At 34.1% G+C, this 21,520-nt stretch overlaps 1 protein-coding gene across 7 annotated transcripts; it reads left to right on the top strand.

Annotated features, from left to right (window-relative positions):
* Positions 1 to 1,315: 1,315 nt before the first annotated feature.
* LOC117209458 (filamin-C) lies at positions 1,316 to 21,518 on the top strand. 7 transcript variants are annotated; one of them, XM_033451536.1, is made up of 40 exons: positions 1,324 to 1,552; positions 3,064 to 3,444; positions 4,473 to 4,597; positions 4,742 to 4,872; positions 4,958 to 5,168; positions 5,243 to 5,360; positions 5,474 to 5,661; positions 5,768 to 5,923; positions 6,012 to 6,153; positions 6,226 to 6,431; positions 6,507 to 8,016; positions 8,091 to 8,226; positions 8,295 to 8,374; positions 8,461 to 8,628; positions 12,878 to 13,024; positions 13,113 to 13,340; positions 13,414 to 13,728; positions 13,802 to 14,020; positions 14,109 to 14,429; positions 15,673 to 15,894; positions 15,986 to 16,173; positions 16,274 to 16,478; positions 16,547 to 16,684; positions 16,762 to 16,935; positions 17,012 to 17,319; positions 17,388 to 17,616; positions 17,696 to 17,824; positions 17,904 to 18,119; positions 18,200 to 18,376; positions 18,460 to 18,699; positions 18,778 to 18,921; positions 19,018 to 19,176; positions 19,275 to 19,423; positions 19,545 to 19,731; positions 19,815 to 20,077; positions 20,150 to 20,321; positions 20,405 to 20,623; positions 20,695 to 20,891; positions 20,974 to 21,276; positions 21,346 to 21,518. In XM_033451536.1, the coding sequence occupies exons 2-40, from the start codon at positions 3,075 to 3,077 to the stop codon at positions 21,412 to 21,414; spliced, it is 8,859 nt and encodes a 2,952-aa protein (XP_033307427.1). In that variant the 5' UTR covers positions 1,324 to 1,552; positions 3,064 to 3,074; the 3' UTR covers positions 21,415 to 21,518. The 7 variants fall into 7 exon arrangements, with proteins under 7 accessions (XP_033307431.1, XP_033307429.1, XP_033307427.1 ...); XM_033451534.1 differs by having other exon boundaries at positions 3,067 to 3,444; XM_033451537.1 differs by having other exon boundaries at positions 1,325 to 1,552; positions 3,067 to 3,444; positions 7,716 to 8,016.
* The last annotated feature ends 2 nt before the right edge of the window (positions 21,519 to 21,520 follow it).

Genomic DNA, 21,520 nt, shown 5'->3' on the forward strand with positions numbered 1-21,520 from the left:
ACAACGATAGATACAAAAGTTCTTAATAATTACATCGGTAAAACAGCAAGCCGTTGGTAAGCTGACGCCACAAATGTCACGTTTATTCTGTACGTCGGTAATAATTCTTATGTTCGCCATGAAAAATCACAGAGGACGTAAGAAACACTCTGATTTTCTGGCAGGTCGGTATTTCATAACCTGAAACACAAAGTTCCATTTAATATCACATCTATCCTGTCCTTAGTCAGTGGTCCCACATATAGAAGTTTATGTACAATATATCTTGATTTATATATATATTGTATATTTTGTTAATACCCCTACCTACATTGTGACTAATTTATAAAAGATATTGGTAGGTAGGCATTCTATCTTATATCTTATATTCCATTCTGTACAGCTTAAAAAATTGATAACATGATATTCATACAAGAATAATTGTAATAAGAAGCAAGGACAAACATTTTATACTGTATGTATATTGTTATGACATATGTATAAACATACGTACATATATATGTATATGAAAGTTTGATGAAACATGAAATGTAGTTGAATATGTATGAGTAATTCAACTATATAGATTATATAAGAATATGTATTATTATTTTGAAATGATATCGATAATTATATCAAATTTTTCTCATTCTTAATGATTCCGTATAAATAATAAAGCATGGTGAAATTTTTAAATATAACTGATTAATATATTAAACGATATATTCTATGTAGATGGGTGGTTTGGAGATTTCAATACGTGATAAAGAAACATCCGAATACAACGATGAATCCCAGTCATTGAAGTTACTCCCATCCGAGTTGCTTACTGAGAATAGCCAGATATAAAAAAGATCTTTAAAATTCTTGTTCGACAATATATACATACATGCATAAAAACGTATTGTATAACGTAATGTATAATAAAACATAATTTGTTCATACACCTGTGGATATGCTACCTTGCGATTGCGACTCCGACAGGTGCCACCACCTTGCGGAATAATTTGAGTGATTCTAGTTACTGAATTTCAGTGATGCATCAAACAGAAATAAGTAGGATATATTTCACAAAAATTCTTGTTATGCTGGAATAATTTCATTTGAAATCATCTTTTATTTGCTTTATTTGTCGGAAAGATCGAGATATTCTCGTTTAGTAGTCTCTCATTTTGTTTAAGATATATTATTTGGATTATAAAGAAAGTTATGCAGTGCGGGGCCCGTGGATGTATAGATACATGCTTATATTCATCACAATCGTGTGTTCCAAGTTCCAACGGTCTCGGAAAGCGCTTGTGTTGAGCTGAGAAAAGAAGGGGTTTTTCATGTTAGTTCAGTGAGCTCACGCGCGTCGAAGAACAATCGTCGACAACGGTACGATCCGGAAATCTTCGACAACCAAAAATGGCGTTTCTCGCATAGTATATCGGCACGTTAAAGTCCATCCTAATTTTATCAACGAGTGGAGCAAGCTGTTTCAAAGAAAAATCGTGTAAATCAAGGAATAGCGTTCCTTCGGAACGGTTCCCTGAAATTTCGTGTTCAGGAAGTTGCTTCGCAGTATAACGACGTAAATATCAGTTCGCATACCACAACGTTCTTACTTTCTTACGTCTTCAGTTGTGCAAGTGAATGAATAAAACAATTTGCGTTTATAATATTTATTTCGGTGACGTGAACTTCGTTCTTAACGATCAAAATTTTTGCATAATTTCGGAATTATCCTTTTGCGTATTCTTTGAATAAACCTACTCCAAATCGCGCTCTTTCAACGAAGATTCCGATTGGTCACTTCATTAACTATTGACCAATCGACGAATGCTCTTCGTACAAAGTCTACACAATTTACGTACACACATTCTAGAAACTAAATTATCTATTATCTTACGTTAGAATGACTTCCATCGATCATAAACAATTATCCTGTTAAGTCGTTTAGAACCACGTCTGTTAGCGCCTGCCAAATCTTAATTAATATTGTGGAATATGCCAAAAATTGAGTGATTGACAATACAAAAATTCGGCAAGATAAATGTGGTGAAGCTGCAAGGAAAGCAAGTAAATTTCGTATACATCAGCTCTGTAGGTGCAAGTCTGTAACGTCGATATCTATCTGTGCTCTATTAAAGTTTCCCACGAAACAGTGAAAGAACTTATTTTTTCTATTCTTGTGATTAACTAATTTCTTGCAATACGTTCTTACAACGTTAGTATAAAATATCATACATAGTCGAATATTAAAAGTGTATTTTTGTTGCTCGGTAATTTTGTTCTTGCTGGTTTTATATTTATTTTCGCTATTTACGTTATATCTCGAAATCGAATTTTGAAATCGAACATTACACGATAAACGTACGATACCACAAGAGAATTCGATTCTATCGTGATCGTAATGTTCGATAGCATCGTCGGTCGAAGTTTTGGTTCAATGTAAAATTTTTACATACTTACGCAAGCTTCACCGGTCGGACAAGGTTTTGAGAGAACAGTGATGTCATAACATAGTGTAGCGTAACGAAGCAATTCCTTTGGCACGTGCAATTGATGTCACATTACTATAAGTATCATATTAGTAATTTGATTAGTAATAGGTTGATTTTTGATGAGACGTCTTTCGCAGATAAAGAACACGAGAACAGAATGGCTGAACTGCAATATTATTTCTACGCTTTCTTGTTTCCTTTCTCTTGCCTGTAACCGTAAGAGATTTAATGAATGCAAATAATGAAGTAGCGGAGCGCTGGATTTTCATTTTAACGGATATAAACTACATAAGATGCATCGATGATTAGAAACATAGCAGTGTACCGACATTTACTTTCACCATAAGATATATTTTAACGAACTCGCGGGGCAACAGTATCGTGCAATCAATCGAATCTTTTACTGATTTTTGGAAGTCAATAAATTATTATGTTGTACTCAAGAAAGTTCGATATTGCTATTATCTCTTGCCCTGAACATATTAAATCACTTGATTTATAGTTCGCGTTTAATTATCTCGAATTATTATTTTTTAATTAAGAATATTATATTAGTAGTAAGTAAGAATTTATACGGTATAATTTGTTCAATACACAATAGGAACAAAAATGGAATCGACCGAACAATTACGACCAGAAGAATTAGTGGGTCTCGTAGCCCGGTCTGCCGAGGGTACGGCAGCGAAAGGAATGCCTATCAAAGGACACGAAGATCTCTGGGTGGAAATTCAAGCGAACACTTTCCGAAATTGGGTGAACGAACACTTAAAACACGCGGTCGATGCTGCAAATGGTCCTGTGATCGACCTCGTTGAAGATTTTCGCGATGGTACACGACTCTGCGCTCTTGTCGAGGTACTTACTAAACGACGTTTGCCTCGATGGAATCCTAGACCAGCTAATCAACATCATCATTTAGAAAATGTTTCAACAGCCCTTCAAGCTATCGAGGCTGACGGTGTGAAACTCGTCAACATCGGTGAGATAAATTCTCTGTTACGCTAATTTCTCACTTATAGAATACGATACAAATGTTATACCAAGTACATATATGTATACGATTACTGTAGCAAGGAACGCGTCACATTATCTAATAATCGCTTTTCCATTCTAGTACTTCTCCTAGATGATTTGTGTATAATTACATACATGATTCCTTGATTTGTTCGATTTACATAATTATGTGCTTTTGATCAATTAATTATGTAATTTCTTTCTTGCTAACTGGTTGTGAGGAACAGAGAAACTTTATCTACTAATCGAATGTGCCATATAAACTACAGATTATTTTCTTCGATAAAACATCAAGCAATTAAAATGTTCGGAATCATATATATATATATATATATATATATATATATATATATATATATATATATATATATATATATATATATATATATATGTAAAGAGAAGCTCTCTCGGTGGTCAGTGGCAAAATGCACAAACACATGGCTTGTATGCGCTATGCTATGAGTCACATCACGATAAGCGTAATAGTTAAATGTGGATCATCGTCACAAATGTATTTTGTATAAACTTATATATACAAGTAAATCCATACATCACATTTTTTAATAATATTTTTCGAAATTAATGTTTTCACAGTGCTACAACGATAACATTTATGCACAATTAAACTTATCTTTCGAAATGAAAAATACAATTGTGACGACGTTGCTTGTAAATCAAACTTCGAGGTCATTGCCTTTCTGGTGTTCTATTGGCGCCTACGAGATCATGGTCTAGCACCATTACAATTAAACTTCATGTGTGTATCCAGCAGCTAATATAATTTCTAGCGCGTAAGTGCCTTATTAAGGGTCTTTAACAAGTGAAGAAACTTTTATAATTTTTTTAACAATACTTACTTACACTTAATGATGGCAGAGTTACTAACATTAAACCTCAGTTACGGTAATGATCAGCTTTATCTGTATAGTTTCTTTTTATTGACAGAAATTTAAATAACTTAAATAATTTTAATCTTACACTTGTTCTTTGTAGGTAACGTAGATATCGTCAATGGAAATTTGAAACTGATCCTTGGTCTAATATGGTCGCTCATTGTAAGGTACCAAATAGGCAAGTCCAAGTTCCCACCAAGGAAACTTATGCTTGCATGGCTCAAGGTCAGTACATATATGTAATTACACCAGTAACTTTGAGTAGATTTACTCTTATATATTTTGAGTTACACGCTGATACATAGGAAAACTTCTTAAGTCTTACGAGCTAAAGGCTGTTTTTTTTATCAATACATACACATTTTACAGACGGTCTTGCCAGAATGTAGAGTCAATAACTTCACTACAGATTGGAATTCAGGCGTATACCTGAGTGCGTTGCTTGATTATTGTCAACCAGGTCTATTTCCCCACTGGCGTCGGCTCGATCCTAACGATAGGTATACAACTGCAGAATCTTAACTTTTCTATAATTACTTTACAAATTACAAGTTAGAAATTCCATAAGAAATTTTATACTTATAGCGTGTATAACTGTCGAAAAGCTATGGAGATTTCAAAACGTGAATTCGATATACCTATGGTGTTGGAACCAGAGTATCTTGCATCTCCATATTTGGACGAATTATCGGGAATGACCTATTTATCATACTTCATGAAGGAAGGTTCGCCAGGTTTTCATGCAACATTACGATGGGTTAACTCACAATTATCTCATCCAGTACAAAATTTTACGGTGAGTGAGTACTTCTTACACTGGTATGAGATCATACTACGAACATTTTTCTATTTTCGAATCATTTCTTACAGACCGATTGGAACGACGGGAGAACTTTATGTAGCATTGTCAGAAACTTGGGTGGACCAGCTCCTGTTTACGATAAAATCGATACCGATCCTTCTGCATGGGAACATAATATACAGATGGGTAAATAGCATTTATGTGTAGTTACATGTAAGAGAGTATTTTCACTCTCTTTGTTTTTCCTTTTTCACTTTATTGTGCAAAGTACTATGTTTACTTTATATATTCTTCAAAAGGTATTGACGGAGGCAAAAAACTGGGCGTGGAGCCTATTCTCAAGGCAAAAGATATGGCAGATCAAAACGTAGAACATTTAGGCGTTATGGCGTATGCGGCAAACTTTCAATGGGTAAAGCCTCGCCCTCAAGCGAGCAAACAAATTGTTGTTCACATTGATAGCACTTCCGCTAGAGTGCAACAGCCGGTTAGTTCGTTAATTATTACCTAAGAACTTATTTGCGTTCATTCTTCCAAGTATATTGTTATATGTATTAACAAAATGTAACAGTGATTATAATCATTGCTTTTAGGCGCATTTCAAATTAGAGATTCTTACCAAAGAAGTAAATACAAGAGAAGTACGTGGTGAAGTGATAAATCCGAGCGGACGGATAGAATGTAGACTCACGTGGAACGGAATTCATGGGAAAGGAACCTTCATACCTACTGAAGTCGGAATGCATAAGGTTTGATTCGATAATTCTAAATACATTACATGTTGCGCATATTATATGAGCAATTAATACCCGAAGTTCATTACTGTTTGCGTCACAGTTAATGGTATATAACGATGGAGAATTAGTAGATGGATGTCCCTATTACTTTAGAGTTTTACCTCCTTTAACCAAAATTAAATCGCCTGGTATGGATCCGTGCGCGATAGGATCTATCGTCGAAGTTCTAGTCAACAGTTACGGTAAATATTTTATGTGAAATAAATGAGAAATTATATCAAATTACTTATATTTATAAAACAAATAAATTTTAGGAACTAGTCATGATGGCATTGATGTGACTGCGTGGTCCCCCACTGGAAGATCTCTGTCGTGTCCTGTCAAAGAGAATGATGGAGTTCATACTGCGACATTCCAACCTGATGAGACAGGAGAATGGAGTATCGCGATAACTCATAAAGGAAATCACATACAAGGTGGACCATTTACATGCTTTGTATTTGATCCTAATGGAGTAAAGGTACGTCAGTTTTTATATTGTATATTTTCATATTTATTTTATTGAATATCGATGATATTCAGTAAATATTTGTAGCTACTGGATACGGAAGGTGCTTTGCCAAGACAACCATTTTCATTTACCGTTGATGCAACAGGAACCGGAGGTCTTGGCGATGTAATAATAGATTTAGTCCATGATAAACAGTCCGTTCCTTTCAGAGTGGAAAATCTTGGACATATGCAATACCAAGTTTCATTCGTCCCATCAGAATCTGGAAAGTACAGAGTTTATGTATACTTCAATGGTTCCGATGTTCGAGGTTCTCCATTTTCTATTCGAGTGGGAACTCAAAAAGGATCGAAAAGGTCAAAAGAATCTAGTCTCGAAAGATCTAAATTATCTTCGTTGGAAAGACGAATGAATGGTTTGAACGTTTCGGTTGGAACTGATCGATCGAGTCCTGTACAGCAGAAAACTTATTCTTCGCCTACGTACAAATTACCCAGCCCAACTCAACGAGTACGCGAATACTCTCCCGTACAGCAAACTACCTCCACTTATAAGACATCGAATAATTATTCGTTGGAAAATTCTAGCTCGACATACCATACATCAACTTCTTTTAATCATACTCGATCTCCAAATCATAGTCCTGTTTCACGAAATCTTCATAGTCCATCTATGGTTAAAGATACGAAAGAAATTTACTCTTCCACTACATACAATCATTCAAGATCTCCGACTGTACAAAGTCCTAGCTTTATGAAAGAATCGAAAGACGTTTATACGTCCAATACAATAAGTAGATCACGCTCTCCAAATCCAAGTCCGACTGTACATGATCCAAGATATTCGCCAGTTATTAAAGAATCTCGAGAAATTTATAGCTCAGGATCATTAAAGCGATCTCGGTCACCGAACCGAAGTCCAATGACATATCGTAGCGCGACTCAAAGTCCTATCAATAGAAGTTTCAGTCCAAGAAATAACGACAGAGACAACGGTTATAATAGGAAAGATTCTATAGATAATGGAACAGTTGATACAAGTAGCAACGTTAGAGTATCGTCAATGGTAGGCGGAACATCTAGAAGAGATTCGTGGGATGCTATAGAGAAAACAAAATCTTTGTTATCTTACGGCAGTTTAGAATCTCTTGCTAATCTAACCAACAATTCTGCTACAGCTGAAAATACGAATAACCCAAATTATTTCAATAACAATTACAAGAATACTCAAGGTTATAATTCAAAGAATATTTTGCATACTCACAATAGTTCCTCAAATTTTATGTCCACTCAGAAACTTTCAACTTCGGAGTACAACATATCTCAAAAATATAACAATGAAAGTCATAATACTCGCACACAAACGCATGGAATTCTTAAAAACAAAAATAATAATTATTACAAAAGTGCGGATACCACAGATGGAATTACCGAACGGTATATTAATAGTGGAATCTCTACTAATTCATCAACGCAAGCTAGGGATTACGAACTTGCAAGTGGAAGTGCGCTTGAAACATTGCCGATCCATAGACCGGCTACTTTTATCATAGATCAAAGTATAGATCCGGATAAAGTTACCGTTAGTGTTTCTGGTAAGATTTTTTATTATATTATATTACTAGTACAGCACATCATATATTTTTCAATATAATTTATCCGATTTTAGGCCCAAATGGTAAAATAATTCCAGTACAGAAATCAACTCTCCGAGGTTTAACGTATACAATAACCGCCGAAGAAGTTGGAGAACATATCATTCAAATTTTAGTAAATGGCCAACATATTCAGGGCTCACCGTTCAGGTTTGTATTTACTGAAATTATTAATAAAGATATAATCACATAAAAAATTAAATCCTTTATTATATCAGATCGCAAGCATACAATGCACGTGGTATTCAGATTGGGAACATTCCGAATGGCATTGTTAATCAGCCAGTAGAATTTGAAAGTATGTATTTAAAAACATATATTATACAAAATAAAGGGTATTAATGCAAATTTATCTGTATTGTCCTGTATCTTTCAAATTTATAGTTGACGGATCTAATGCTGGATCTGGAAATCTAGAGATCCTCGTGAATGGTGGTCACGTAACTAGTTTTGTCAGAGCATTAGGTAGTCAACGATTCCTGGCATCATTTGTACCCCATGAAGCCGTTGTACACCTTGTGGAAATGACATTCAATGGCGAAGTAGTCCCTGGTAAGTCACTTTTTATTCGATATTTATACGATAAAAATCCGTTGCATTCCTACAATATAATAATTTAGTAAATTAAACTGAATGTAGTAGAAAATCTTTAAAGATAATATAGCGTAATAATATAAAATAAAATTTTAGATATTTCCAAGTTTAAAATATTTAAAGAAGATCTTTTAGACAATGATAATGTTATTTCTATTTCCTGAGTGAACGATTTTCTTCTCAAACTGCCTTAATGTATCAATCTTCTAATAGTAAAAGTGATCCATAGCTTTATATATTTCTATAAAGAAAATAATTAAATAGAGATGGTATTGCTTGAGAATTGAATCTCTCTATTTGGTAAAAGGAGTTACCAAATAAAGTTGTGCAATGCATAATATTTAACGAAAATGTTTTCTTACATTGTAAGAGTATAATCAGTACTGTTTATGAAATTTCTTATATTTATGTACGATATTATATTTAAATTTTGTACGAAAATTACATTTAATAATCTGCATGTCTTATATTATTTCACTTTTTTCGAGCACGTTTGTGCATACACACATACATATACATATACTGTCGGAGTCAACAGGTCATTGATCAGGTCATTGACTTGCGATTTCACGCATCCACGTGATGTTCCACTGACATATATACAACGTCATCATTTCCTTTCTTTCTTAAATTTTTTCCTTTCATTTATTAACTAAGCACAATCAATAATATCCCTATTTAAGTAGAAATATATTACTTTTGTTGTACAATATAATACGATTATACAATGTTTAGGTATTTCGGGAATTTATCTTATTGTTTGGCACAATCTTATAATAGTTTAGAACATTATTTACTATGACAGATTATGAAAGTAAAATTTGAAAGAATTTGTGCTACGCTACTGCACATCTACGAAGGATATCATTAACGATATAAAAAATTGCATTTTGCAACGGTAATTATACATTGCACGTGACCTACAATGCTGTAAAGAAGTTCGTTGGTGTACAGTTTTCCAATTGTTCCGAGCATTAAGATAGCTCAAAAATGTCATTTCTGGTTTTTAGAAAAAAACATGTTTAACATGAAAAAAATCAGAAAAAATTCAATATTCCGATAGCCTAGATTTTATTTTACAGTCTACGTCGTATAATATTTGTCGATAAATTACATTTAACAAATTCTTTTATATATATAACGCTAATGCTTTTCAAGTAGCATTTACTAGATAAAGTTTGTATAATATTTTTGTAATATTCAATCTTGTATATTATCATTAATTGAACAAGAATATCACGGGGAGAAGGAAACCGTAGGTGTGGTCACTAAAGTCTTTATATGCTTGTAGACGTATTTGGTTACGAACGAGGATAGTCGATCTCTGCCTACATAGAGGTAAACGTAATTCGCGTAACTGCACATACTATAATGATGATTATGATGATTCTTAAGATTTTCTAGAGAATATTGAGATTTAATATTAATATGTAAATATATCAATATGTCATGATATATAGCTACTATTAAGACAAAATGTATTCGATAATGACCTGGATATCTTTTTACTTTCTTGATATGTTTAAATAATGAGTATTTTTTTAGTTATATTTCTAATAATAGTAGTCTATGATAACTATGAAGAACAGCTGTTCTTATGCGATCATTTGTAAAGCCAAATATGTCCTGCGCCGTTATTATTTATCACGAGAGAAATGATTGCGGTTGTTTCTATTCTAACGCACCACGCAGAATAACTTATGGTTTGACGACATGTGGAATGCGTCTTAGATATATTTTTCAATTTCTTTATTTCAATTGCTTTCTCTTCTCGCTGTTTCGTGCTATTTTAATTCGATTTCCCTAATTTAAATTTATTTCTTAGTTATTTCCAAAATGTTGTAAAAGCACATCTATCGATTGTAATTAGAAATACGTATGTTGTTAAGAATTTATCTAGATATATCTACATATCAAAAAAATATATATACATACTTGCAATGTACCCATATACATAAGTACAATTTCTAAATGCAAGTGATGCGCAAATTACCGTAACGCTCGGTTAGAATATGTACTAACCATGAAAATTTCAATTATGTATTAATTACATCGCTACAGAAGAATTTATTGCGTTTATAGGATGGAAATTACGATACTGTGTTTATATAACATCATTGCTTTCGTGCCAAATTATGTATTCTTACATTACGTATAATTAATTCCAAATTATTATTGCATAAGTGATGTAACATTCATTACGATATTAGATTTACAAATTAGATTTGTTTTTTTAGATTTTTTTTCGTTAATCGTATTTAAATCAGTAGTTAACAATTTAAGAGATATTTTTGAAAATATTGAAACGAGTTTTCTTCCGTATGACCCGTTATGTCGGGGAATGCAGCGAATCATGAACCACAGTCTCTTCGACATAACTCCTGGCATTAAGAATGTAGCGCAAGACAATTCGGAACGAAAGGAAAGCAGGAAATCGTGTAAAACATATCGAACGCTTTTTAATTGCCCTTTTTACTTTTCATACATATAAAAAAACATTACTAATCTTGTTCTTTTTACATTAACAGACTTCAAAAGTATAAGATGTATTTAACATAAAATGTCACAAACACTGGCGAATTCACTTCCAAACTGTCCTATTATTGAAGCGATATATCAAATTTATTATGTCAAATTGGAATCTCCTCGCATGATTGGTTATAAAAGATGGCAATGCCAAATTACTAATAAAGATAAAGCTCTAGTTTTCCGACTCTCTCTCAAGGAAAAACCGAACGAACTCGACCGTCACGAAATTCCAATACATGAAAGCTATATTTCTTTTATACATCCAAGTATTGTGTTGTGATATTCGTTTAGTGTAGTAACAAAAATGTGATTATTAAATAGAATCGCGATACATGGAAGATTACACATTTGTTTCGTTTGTATCGAATGATGATAATCATTACTCTTGTCTAATCGTTAATTATACAGTCACACTTTTTCCATAGTTATTTTAAAGTAATTTCGTATTGAATGCAAATAGTGAAATTTCTATTTGCGGCCGACCTTAAAGTATCGAAATACGCAGATCAGGTATCCTATGAACGTGTACTGTAGTACATACATAATATACTGTAGCCGGTCGAACGAGCAAGAAACGGATGGGAGAACATACTCGTATCATGTCCATTTAAAACCCTACTCTGATTTATACTATAAAGTTAATTTCTAGTTAAAATAGTCTTTTTTTCTTGGTAAAAAATCATCGTATGAAGGGGAAAAGATCATAAAATCCGAAATGAAAGTAAATGTGGAATAAAATAGATACAGGGGAAAAAGTATGAAAGAGGATTGTTGAATGTATACCAAGAAAAGCACGGCCCTGGTTTTGGGCCTAAGCAGCAACCCAGTAGTAGCAGCAGCTACACCCGTCTCGTCGCTTGACTCTGAGTCTGTCTCGATTCTGAGTCGCGACCTGCTGACGTTTCTTCATCAAGAAATTAAAGCTATAAAGTTCTCTGACTTTCTCGATCATTCGATCTTTCTTCTATTTTTCGTCTTTGTAGTTTACAAATGATATTTAAAATGGATTTCCAACGGAATCATTCGCAATTAGTGTTCAGTAAAGATGGAATGATCATAATCGAATTAGTGCGCGAGCGATTGTGAAAATACTCAATATCTGTTCGTGCTTATGGCCGAGATCGAAGTGTATTCCATAATGGAACCGTATTATTGACCGATAGATTCGATTTGTGTGTTTCGATTTCCTATTTTGAAGTTTAGTACCCTTATAACGTAATTCGATTCTACCCTTTCTCCCTTAAGTTTTTCAGCATTTTTCAGGTCTCTTAGTTTAATATTAACAGTAGTAAAGGTAATTTGGTTTCTTGTATCTTCTTACAATTACCATAAATGTCAAATATTCTCATGTCAAATTCGAATAAATATAATCCTAACGATTTTCCCGCGATAATTATGAAATCTATTTTCTTCTTCACTTTACGTTATGCTTCTTCTTATACTAACTATAAAGGTTAGGAAGCACTTGATTGGAGTTACATAGTATTGCCGGAAAATTAAAATTTTACTCAAAGTGATGCAGTGTCATATATAAATTCTTCTATTATTTCTAACAAATTCATGGTGTATATTGAAACAATCAATTAAAGATTGTTACTATATTACTATGTATATATATGTATATATTTTTGCAATTTTATATATACAATTACTATCTGATAAAATTATAAATTTACAGGATCACCCTGGCGTGTGGGCATTATGCCAGCCCCAAAAATGTCAGTGATTGGGGATTCCATAAGATTGGTCCCTGCTGGTAGTCCAGCACTTTTTGAACTTTCTGCTCTTGGCTTTAATAGTAATGAAATTGATGTACAAATTATAAGTACGTATCTAAAATTAAGTATATTTCCAGATTTGATATTATATTTATTAATTACTTCGTATAATAAATATATAATAATTATTTCTAGCACCTTCTAAGAGACATGTACCAGCAAAAATTGACGAAGAGTCAGGAAGACCAGGAGAATTTCGCGTTGAATTTACTCCAATAGAAGTAGGCAGTCATCTTGTAGAAGTAACCATCGCTGGACAAAAGCTACCGGCAGGACCACTAGTTGCTAAGGTGTACAACAGCAGTTTGATACAAGTTACCGATGTACCCAGTGCTGTTGTTGGGCATGCCTGTCAATTTAGAGGTAACTAAAGATAACGAATTATAGAAGAAAAAATATAATACATGTCAATCTATATCCTTTGTTAATTTTATAGTTGATGCTAGTGCGGCTGGTGAAGGACAACTTGAAATTTCTATCAATGAAGGAGAAGTACCCAATCATGTTCAAGTAGTAGGGGGAGGACGTTGCCTTGTTTCTTTTACACCAGAAATTGCTAAATCACATTACATTGATATAAAATTTAATGGAGAAGCAGTGAAAGGATGTCCTTTTATTTGTAATGTATCTGATACCAGTAGAGTAACTTTAAGTTTAAATCACCTGGAATTAATTCCAGTAGATCAACCTGCTAGTTTTCATATGGGGGTTGATGGTAGTGGCAGTGCAGAGCTTGCAGTTTCTGTAAGAGGTCAGTAAGAATATCATATTATAAATTTCCCAGTACTATTTTATGTGATGCTAGGAAAGCGTATTCTTTTTAGGACCAAATAGTGAATTGCCCGTGAAAGTAACTGGAGATATAAAAAGTGGTTTTACTGCAGAATTTATTCCAAGAGACGTCGGTGTTCATTCGATTAGTGTTGAATATAATGGTCATCCTGTAAATGGCACACCATTTTTAGCTAAAGCATTTAATGCAGATAAAGTATTAATTGGCCCAGTAGCTAGGGGTAGTGTTGGTCAACCTACACATTTCACTGGTATGTAGAAAAGATATTTAAAAATTACTTCTGTTCAATTTTCGATTTTTTGTTACAATTCTTTACAAAATATTTATTGCTTTGATAGTTGATGCAAGTCAAGCTGGTGAAGGAAATTTAGAAATTACGATATCAGCTCGCAGTCAGAACATACCTACTCAAGTCACCCCACAGGGAAATGCTCGGTTTTCGGTTAGTTTCGTACCATTCGAGGCGTGCGAACACATAATTAATATAGCCTTCAATAAACGAACAGTACCAGGCTGCCCGATTGTAACTCGGGTAGGTGGTGATAGTCATGTAACTGTGAGTGGGCAGGCATTAAGCAGTGCTGGACTAGGACGACAAAGTTATCTTACCGTTAGTAATGTTGCCGGTAGCTTAGAAGATTTAGAAGTTAACGTTGAAGGTATGTCTATCTCCCTCTTATTGTCATTGACATTGACATTTCCTACTGTAATTGTATATTAATACGTGTATCCTGCATGTATATCTTTCAGTTCAAAGTTGTATCTTTACTGTTATCACACAAATGTCACAATTTTCACAGCAACATCATACCCTACGATATTCTTTTATTGTTCCAATTCAGTATTATAAGATTTTTGCAAATGTTGCACAGTGGTTTGCCGACAACCGAAAGTATATATATATAAGCACCTTCCATGTTGTATTTATCACTTTCATAATAAATTTTTGACTGTTTGTTACATTTGTTAGTAATATTCATGTAATGTATATCTTGTCTGTTAATTATGGTAGAAACTTGCACGAAGTTCTGCCTCTGTGTTGTCTATCTTGTTAATCTCTAGCTTGAGAGCAATTCTCTCTCTGTTGCAGGTCGGCCAGCTTTCAGACTACGACATTACTAGACTTCTCAAACACAACTAATCTCATTTTTATTTTAGTAATGGATTATATGAAATAACTGGTGGTGGGTTTTTTATTTAACGTATACTCTAAAAATATTGTATTGAGATAGCTCATTATGTCGTCTCCATGTTCTTCTACCACTAGTTACCACTTTAGAATATTATAAAGGCGTCGGTTTTACCTTAATATTCGTTTGTTAAAGCAGTGACTAACACTTCCCAATTTTACTGTTAACTACTAAATCAAAGTAAGCGTGACAGCCATTTTCGTGGTGCTATATATATGTTAATTTTATCTTTATCATAGACTCTGAATGTGAAACCCGTATTGCTTTAGCCAATGTGCCAACATGATCATTTATTTGAGTAGTACTTAGCTATTAAGTATAATATCAACAATGCAAAAATCGATCTCTAATCTATTTCTTAAATTTTCATACATTTTGCTTGAGTTACTTGTTTTATATAACTTTGCAGTATCTAATATAAACTAACTATCAATTTGAATTCAATTACCAGACAATACAAGCAAACTAATACCTTATTGAATTTTTATTTAAAAAGCTCCAGTGATTAGTTCTTTCATAATAACATGTCTGTATATATATACATATATCGCTTTCTTTAGACAATGCTTATCATAATTAAATACCTTAACATCAGAAAAGAACTTGATAGACTCGCATAAACGCTCCACTGTTCACTTTTGGTATCCATGTGATCCACCCTAGTAGTTGGCTGACTAAATTGTATTAAACAACTAACCGGCGGACTTGATAGGACCCAATGGACAGGCTGTACCCGCTCAAGTCACTGACAACAAAGATACAACGTGCAGCGTAGCATTTACGCCAAGAGTAGTTGGAGAACATAGAATTTCAGTAAGCCATCGGAATGTTCCCGTGATTGGTAGTCCATTTAGCTGCAAAGTGTATGACGTGACTGCTATCAAAGTGAAGGATTCTAAACATGGTGTTATTGGAATGCCTGTAACTTTCTTAGGTATTGTTGCTATAGTTAATAATATATTGAAATCTATTATATATTACATATATCGAGAGTTATTTGTTGATTTTCTTCTTTCTCTTTTTAGTTGAAACTAGTCAGGCAGGTCCAGGAAACCTGGAAGTGACGGTAAACGGTGGTCGCGTACCTACATCTGCTCAAGCTCAAGGTCCTCACACGTATGCAATATCGTTCACACCTCGGGAACCAATTGTACATACTGTGGATTTAAGGTTTAATGGAGAGGATGTACCTGGCAGTCCCTTTAGTTGCCAGGTATAATAATTATTTTATTTTTTTGCTCTTGTAATATTATTACGTATTTCTATTTATTATAGTTGTTTATTAAAAATAATTAACTTCTTTGAAATGTCAGGTAAGCGACACGGCGAAAGTAATAATAACTGAAGGACTAGAAAAAGTGTCTGTGAATCGTTTAACAACGTTTACAATAGAGGCAGATTCCTCATTAGGAACTCCTACTGTAGAAGTTCTCTCACCAACTAGAGAAAGTCTACCAATTCATGTCAAGCAAAGTGGCCATGGATGTTATACTGCAGGATTCACACCTAAAGATGTTGGTATGTGAATGAATATGAAACGATGATAATGGAAAGGATATCTAAAAGAAAGTACATAAAATTTATAGGTGATCATAGCGTTGAAGTAAAAATAAATGGATTGCATGTGGAAGGTAGTCCATTCTTAGTAAAAGCTTACAATGCTGATAAAGTAAAAGTAACAGATATAAATAGTGGTGTTGTTGGTAAACCGGTCTTCTTTAGCAGTAAGTGTAATATTTCCTTATTTCCTTTCATATATTTCATACATTAATTATATTTATACACGCATGTTTCATTTTAGTCAATGCTAGTCAAGCTGGTGCTGGCAATCTTGAAATTATTGTTGCTGTAAATGGTAAGAATGTGCCAAATTATGTGCAAAGCGAAGGAAATGCAAAGTTCAGAGTTAATTTCAAACCACAAGAAGCTGCTGTACACAGTCTTAGTGTTCGCTTTAATGGAGAACCTGTCCCAGGTAAATACAATGAATCCAAATACATAACAGTTATGTATTAGATGCCTCAGACTCAAATTTAATGTTTTATGTTTAGGCTCACCATTCAGCTGTAAAGTAGTTGGTGCAGGCCAAGCCATAATTACAGGTCACAATTTAAAAATGGGAGCTGTAAAGCAATTAATTTCCTTTATTATAGATCCACAAGCTCCTTCAACAAATTGTGACGTAATTGTAACACCACCATCAAACATATCACTTCCTATTACAATAGAACCTATAGAAGGAAAATATAATATCAGCTTTGTGCCTATGGAAGTGGGCAGACATAATATCAGCATATTAGTGGACAATGAACATGTGAAAGGCTCTCCATTTGCTTGCAATGTTTATGATGTTACAAAGGTAATCTTTTTAAAGTGTCACAAAATATCGTTTACTTGGACGAGTTATCTCACTAAAAATTCATGCAGGTACACGTATCAGGTCTTTCTGAAGCATTATTAGGTCAAGCAACGACATTTACTGTTGATGCAGCAGAAGCTGGTGAGGGGACATTGGAATTAGTAGTGAGCACGGACAATAACACAGTTAAGGCCGAAGTAGTTGCTTGTGCTCGTGGATTATACGATGTAACATTCGTTCCACAAACTACTAGTACTCATTATGTCAATATTAGTTTCAATGATGATAATGTACCAGGTTAATAAATCTTTTTCTTTTCATCAGATTTTAATTAATATTCATTAAAAGATTAGTAATTTTATATGTCGTCCAATAGGGAGTCCGTTCAAATGTCCAGTGATTAGTACAATGTTAGATGGACCATCTATGATTCGTGTTGGGAATACAGCATATATGGACTTAGAAATGCCAGGATTAGAGGGGCCTGTATCTGCAGAGGTTACAGGTAAACTTATGTTTCATATATTAATATTGTTATATGATGCATCCTGTAACATTATAATTCAACTGTGCGTCTGATATAGGCCCCGATGGTATAATTATTCCGTGCACACTGACGAAATTATCATCCAATTTATATCGAGTAGAAATTCGTACGCGACAGGTCGGTACCTACAGCGTAATATTCAGTGATGGTCACAAGATAATTAGTTCTCAGACACTTCAAGCTTTCGATCCTGGAAAAGTAACAATTAAGGAAGTGTCAGATGTAGTTTGTCATCGACCAGGAACCATACTAGGTATAACGTGTAAAATATAATTTTATATTAAAATAGATATGAAATATTTCTATTCTAAATAATTCTTTAAAATTCTGTAGTTGTTGCACCAAAAGAAGCCGGACCCGGAAAGTTGACCGTAAATGTACGCGCCGCTGGAGCTGATGTCGATAGCGTAGTTAGAGAAGGAGAAAATGGCCACTATGATATAATGTTTCATCCTACGCGAGCAGCTCCTCATAAAATCCACATAAAATATAACGAAGTTCATATATTGGGTACAGTATTTATTGTCTATTTTTATAGTTATCTGTTGATATTTTAGTTCAGTTACATTATTCACTGTGTGATTTTTTGTTAGGAAGCCCATTGGATGTGACAGTTCGTGGTCCTACTGGAGGAAGAGAAGTAACTGCGACAGGATTAGGATTATATCAATCATGCGTTGGCAAAGTGACCTCATTTACTATCGAAACTTTAGGAAGTCCTGGGAAAGAATTTGATGTAGTAATTAGTGGACCACAAGGTAATGCAGTTCCAGTTCGATGTTATCAGCATCGAGATGGAAATTTACTCGCCGAGTTTACTACAAATACTGTTGGTATGTAATTTAAAAATGCAAGTAATAATACTAGTAATATTATTATACCTAATAGTTGAAATATTCTCATTTTATTAGGGACGTATAAGATTGATGTCTTACAAGGCACAAAGCCAGTTTTAGGTTCACCTTTTTTCTGCCAAGCTTTCGATATTTCCAAGGTGAAACTGCAAGAACTAGGACCAATGATAGTATCTGTACATGACCACATCGCCTTCAAAAGTATAATAATAAAATTATAAATACATGCATATATATTTTTTGTTTCGCAAAATAAAATAACATTTTTATTATAATTGTAATCGTAAATTGTTATAGTAATAAAAACAGATGCTGGAATGGCGGATTTGGATGTAGTAGCGACAAGTCCACTGGGTCAAGAACTTCCGTTACAAGTTACTCCGCTCAACGATGGTGCAGAGATGGTTGAATTTTCTCCTAGCGTACCTGGTACATACATGATTAATATCACATATGGTAAGATTAATATACATACACTTTAAGTATACACTAAAATGTTTAACTAATGTAAAAAGTACTTTAGAGAGATAAAGAAAATTATATTTTTTTTTCAGGTGGGTGTCCTATACCAGACAGCCCATTAATATGTACAGTTGATGCAGCTGGACAAGCTCGTGCAAAAGGAGAAGGTTTATTAAGCGGTCATGCCGACAAAACAGCACATTTTATTGTTACTGGCACCAGAAGCCCTCCAGCAGTTCAGGTACTTAGCAAGAAGTGTAATATTTCATTTGACTCACATTCTACATGGATATTATTATGTTTTACAGTTTTATTCCTTTTTTTACCGTGCTTTATTACGATCTATTACTATCCTTCTTTAGGTAGATGGCCCGGATAGCGTTTCGAAAGCGATAATTGAAGCCGGAGCTAATCCGGGTACCTGGAATGTGTCCTATGTCCCAACTGAAGTTGGGGTATTTGACATTCGAGTTGTTTCTGCTGGTCAACAACTTCCAGGATCTCCCTGGCATCCAAAAATCATAGATACACGGAATCTACGAGTAATTGGTAAATAACAATAACCTTTATTATTGTTGCTATTATAAAAATAATATATTAACTTTTATAAATATTTTCTTTATTTTTCTAAGGTGGCTGGCCGGCTGTATGCGATGATGTTGGGCGATTAAAATTACATCCATCAAATAAAATTAGTTTCGACACTGCTGAAGCTGGACCTGGTGAACTTACTGGAAAAATAGGAGAGCATATGTTGTCTTTTGAAATGACTTCAAATAATAGACTGAAACTCATTCCGCCAGAATTAAATGGTGGGGAACATCGTTTAGAAATATTATTTAACGGAATACCATTCCCAGGGGCTCCAAAATTAGCAATTGTTCAAGACATAGAGGTATTTAACTATTCAGGATTATGTTTATACTATTATAACTGTAGCAAATTAGTATTAATCTCTTACTTTTAGCCGCCTATACAAGACACAAGTCGAGTTTTGCTAAGGGGAAGAGGTTTAACATCAGCAAAGTGCGGAGAAGAAGTTAGTTTCACAATAGATGGTTCTCAAGCTGGCACAGGCACACCAAAAGTTCAGTTATTTTCACCAACTAGCGAACTTAATGTAATGTTACAACATTTAGGTAATTATATCTTTTATTTTTTATAACTATGATTTTTTGTATTACGTCATAATTTGTTGTTTAAATTATGTTTTTACGTATAGGTGACAGCGTTTATCGAGCAAGTTACATACCATTAACGCCTGATCCTCTTCTAATGACTGTGTCTTGGAATGGAAGACAGCTGAAAGGATGCCCTTTGCAAATAAATGTAACGAGTGCCGCTGACGCGTCGCGAGTTATTTGTTCCGGAGATGGATTGAAACATGGTATAGTCGGTCAGGAAATAAGAAGTTTTATTGATACAAGACGTGCTGGACCTGGTATGTATTATACTTCATTATTTTTGTTATTTAATTGTGTGGGTTAAATCTAAATATCCTTTTATATTTAGGCGAATTAACGGCTCATTGCGTTGGTCCTCATAAAGTTGCTTATTGCGAATTATACGATCACGGTGATGCAACGTTTACATTGAACGTAAAACCTCAAGAAGCTGGACGTCATGCATTAACCATTAAGTACGCCGGAGAACATGTCCCTGGCTCACCTTTTACGTTACGCGTTTCTGGTGCTCCAGATGCTTCAAAGGTATCGTAGGATCTACATTTTATATGGATCATGATGCCCATGAACGAGAAAGATTAGTGGCGAAAAATGTTTTTAATAATAGGTTCGAGTTTACGGGCCAGGTATAGAACACGGAGTATTAGCAACATTTCAGTCACGTTTTATTTGCGACACTCGTGGAGCCGGCGCCGGTCAACTAACGGTGAGGGTTCGTGGTCCTAAAGGAGCGTTTAGAGTAGAAATGCAGAGAGAGACTCAGAAGGATCGGATAATCTTATGTCGATACGATCCAACGGAACCAGGTGATTATAGAGTCGAAGTTCGTTGGGCAGGCGTCCTTGTACCTGGATCTCCATTTCCCGTTAAAATCGTCGACACTCAAGACGAATTGCTAATGTTGACGCAGGTAATCAGAATGATGAAAATATTCAAAACAAAAAATATATCCAAACTATCCTTTTCCCATTGGTTTTAGAGTGGAGATAATTATTCAACAGGACATCATACTATTGCCTCATGGCGTGGATCACAAGCTATATTATAAATACATTGCGTATAAAGTTGTTATTATTTTATATGGACTAATAATATATTTTCATAATATATAACAATTCTGTAACTTATCTAAAATATATGCAGTAAAACAAATA

The sequence above is a fragment of the Bombus bifarius genome, unplaced genomic scaffold, assembly GCF_011952205.1.
Source record: "Bombus bifarius isolate JDL3187 unplaced genomic scaffold, Bbif_JDL3187 scf7180000008176, whole genome shotgun sequence".
Taxonomy (NCBI): Eukaryota; Metazoa; Arthropoda; class Insecta; order Hymenoptera; family Apidae; genus Bombus; species Bombus bifarius.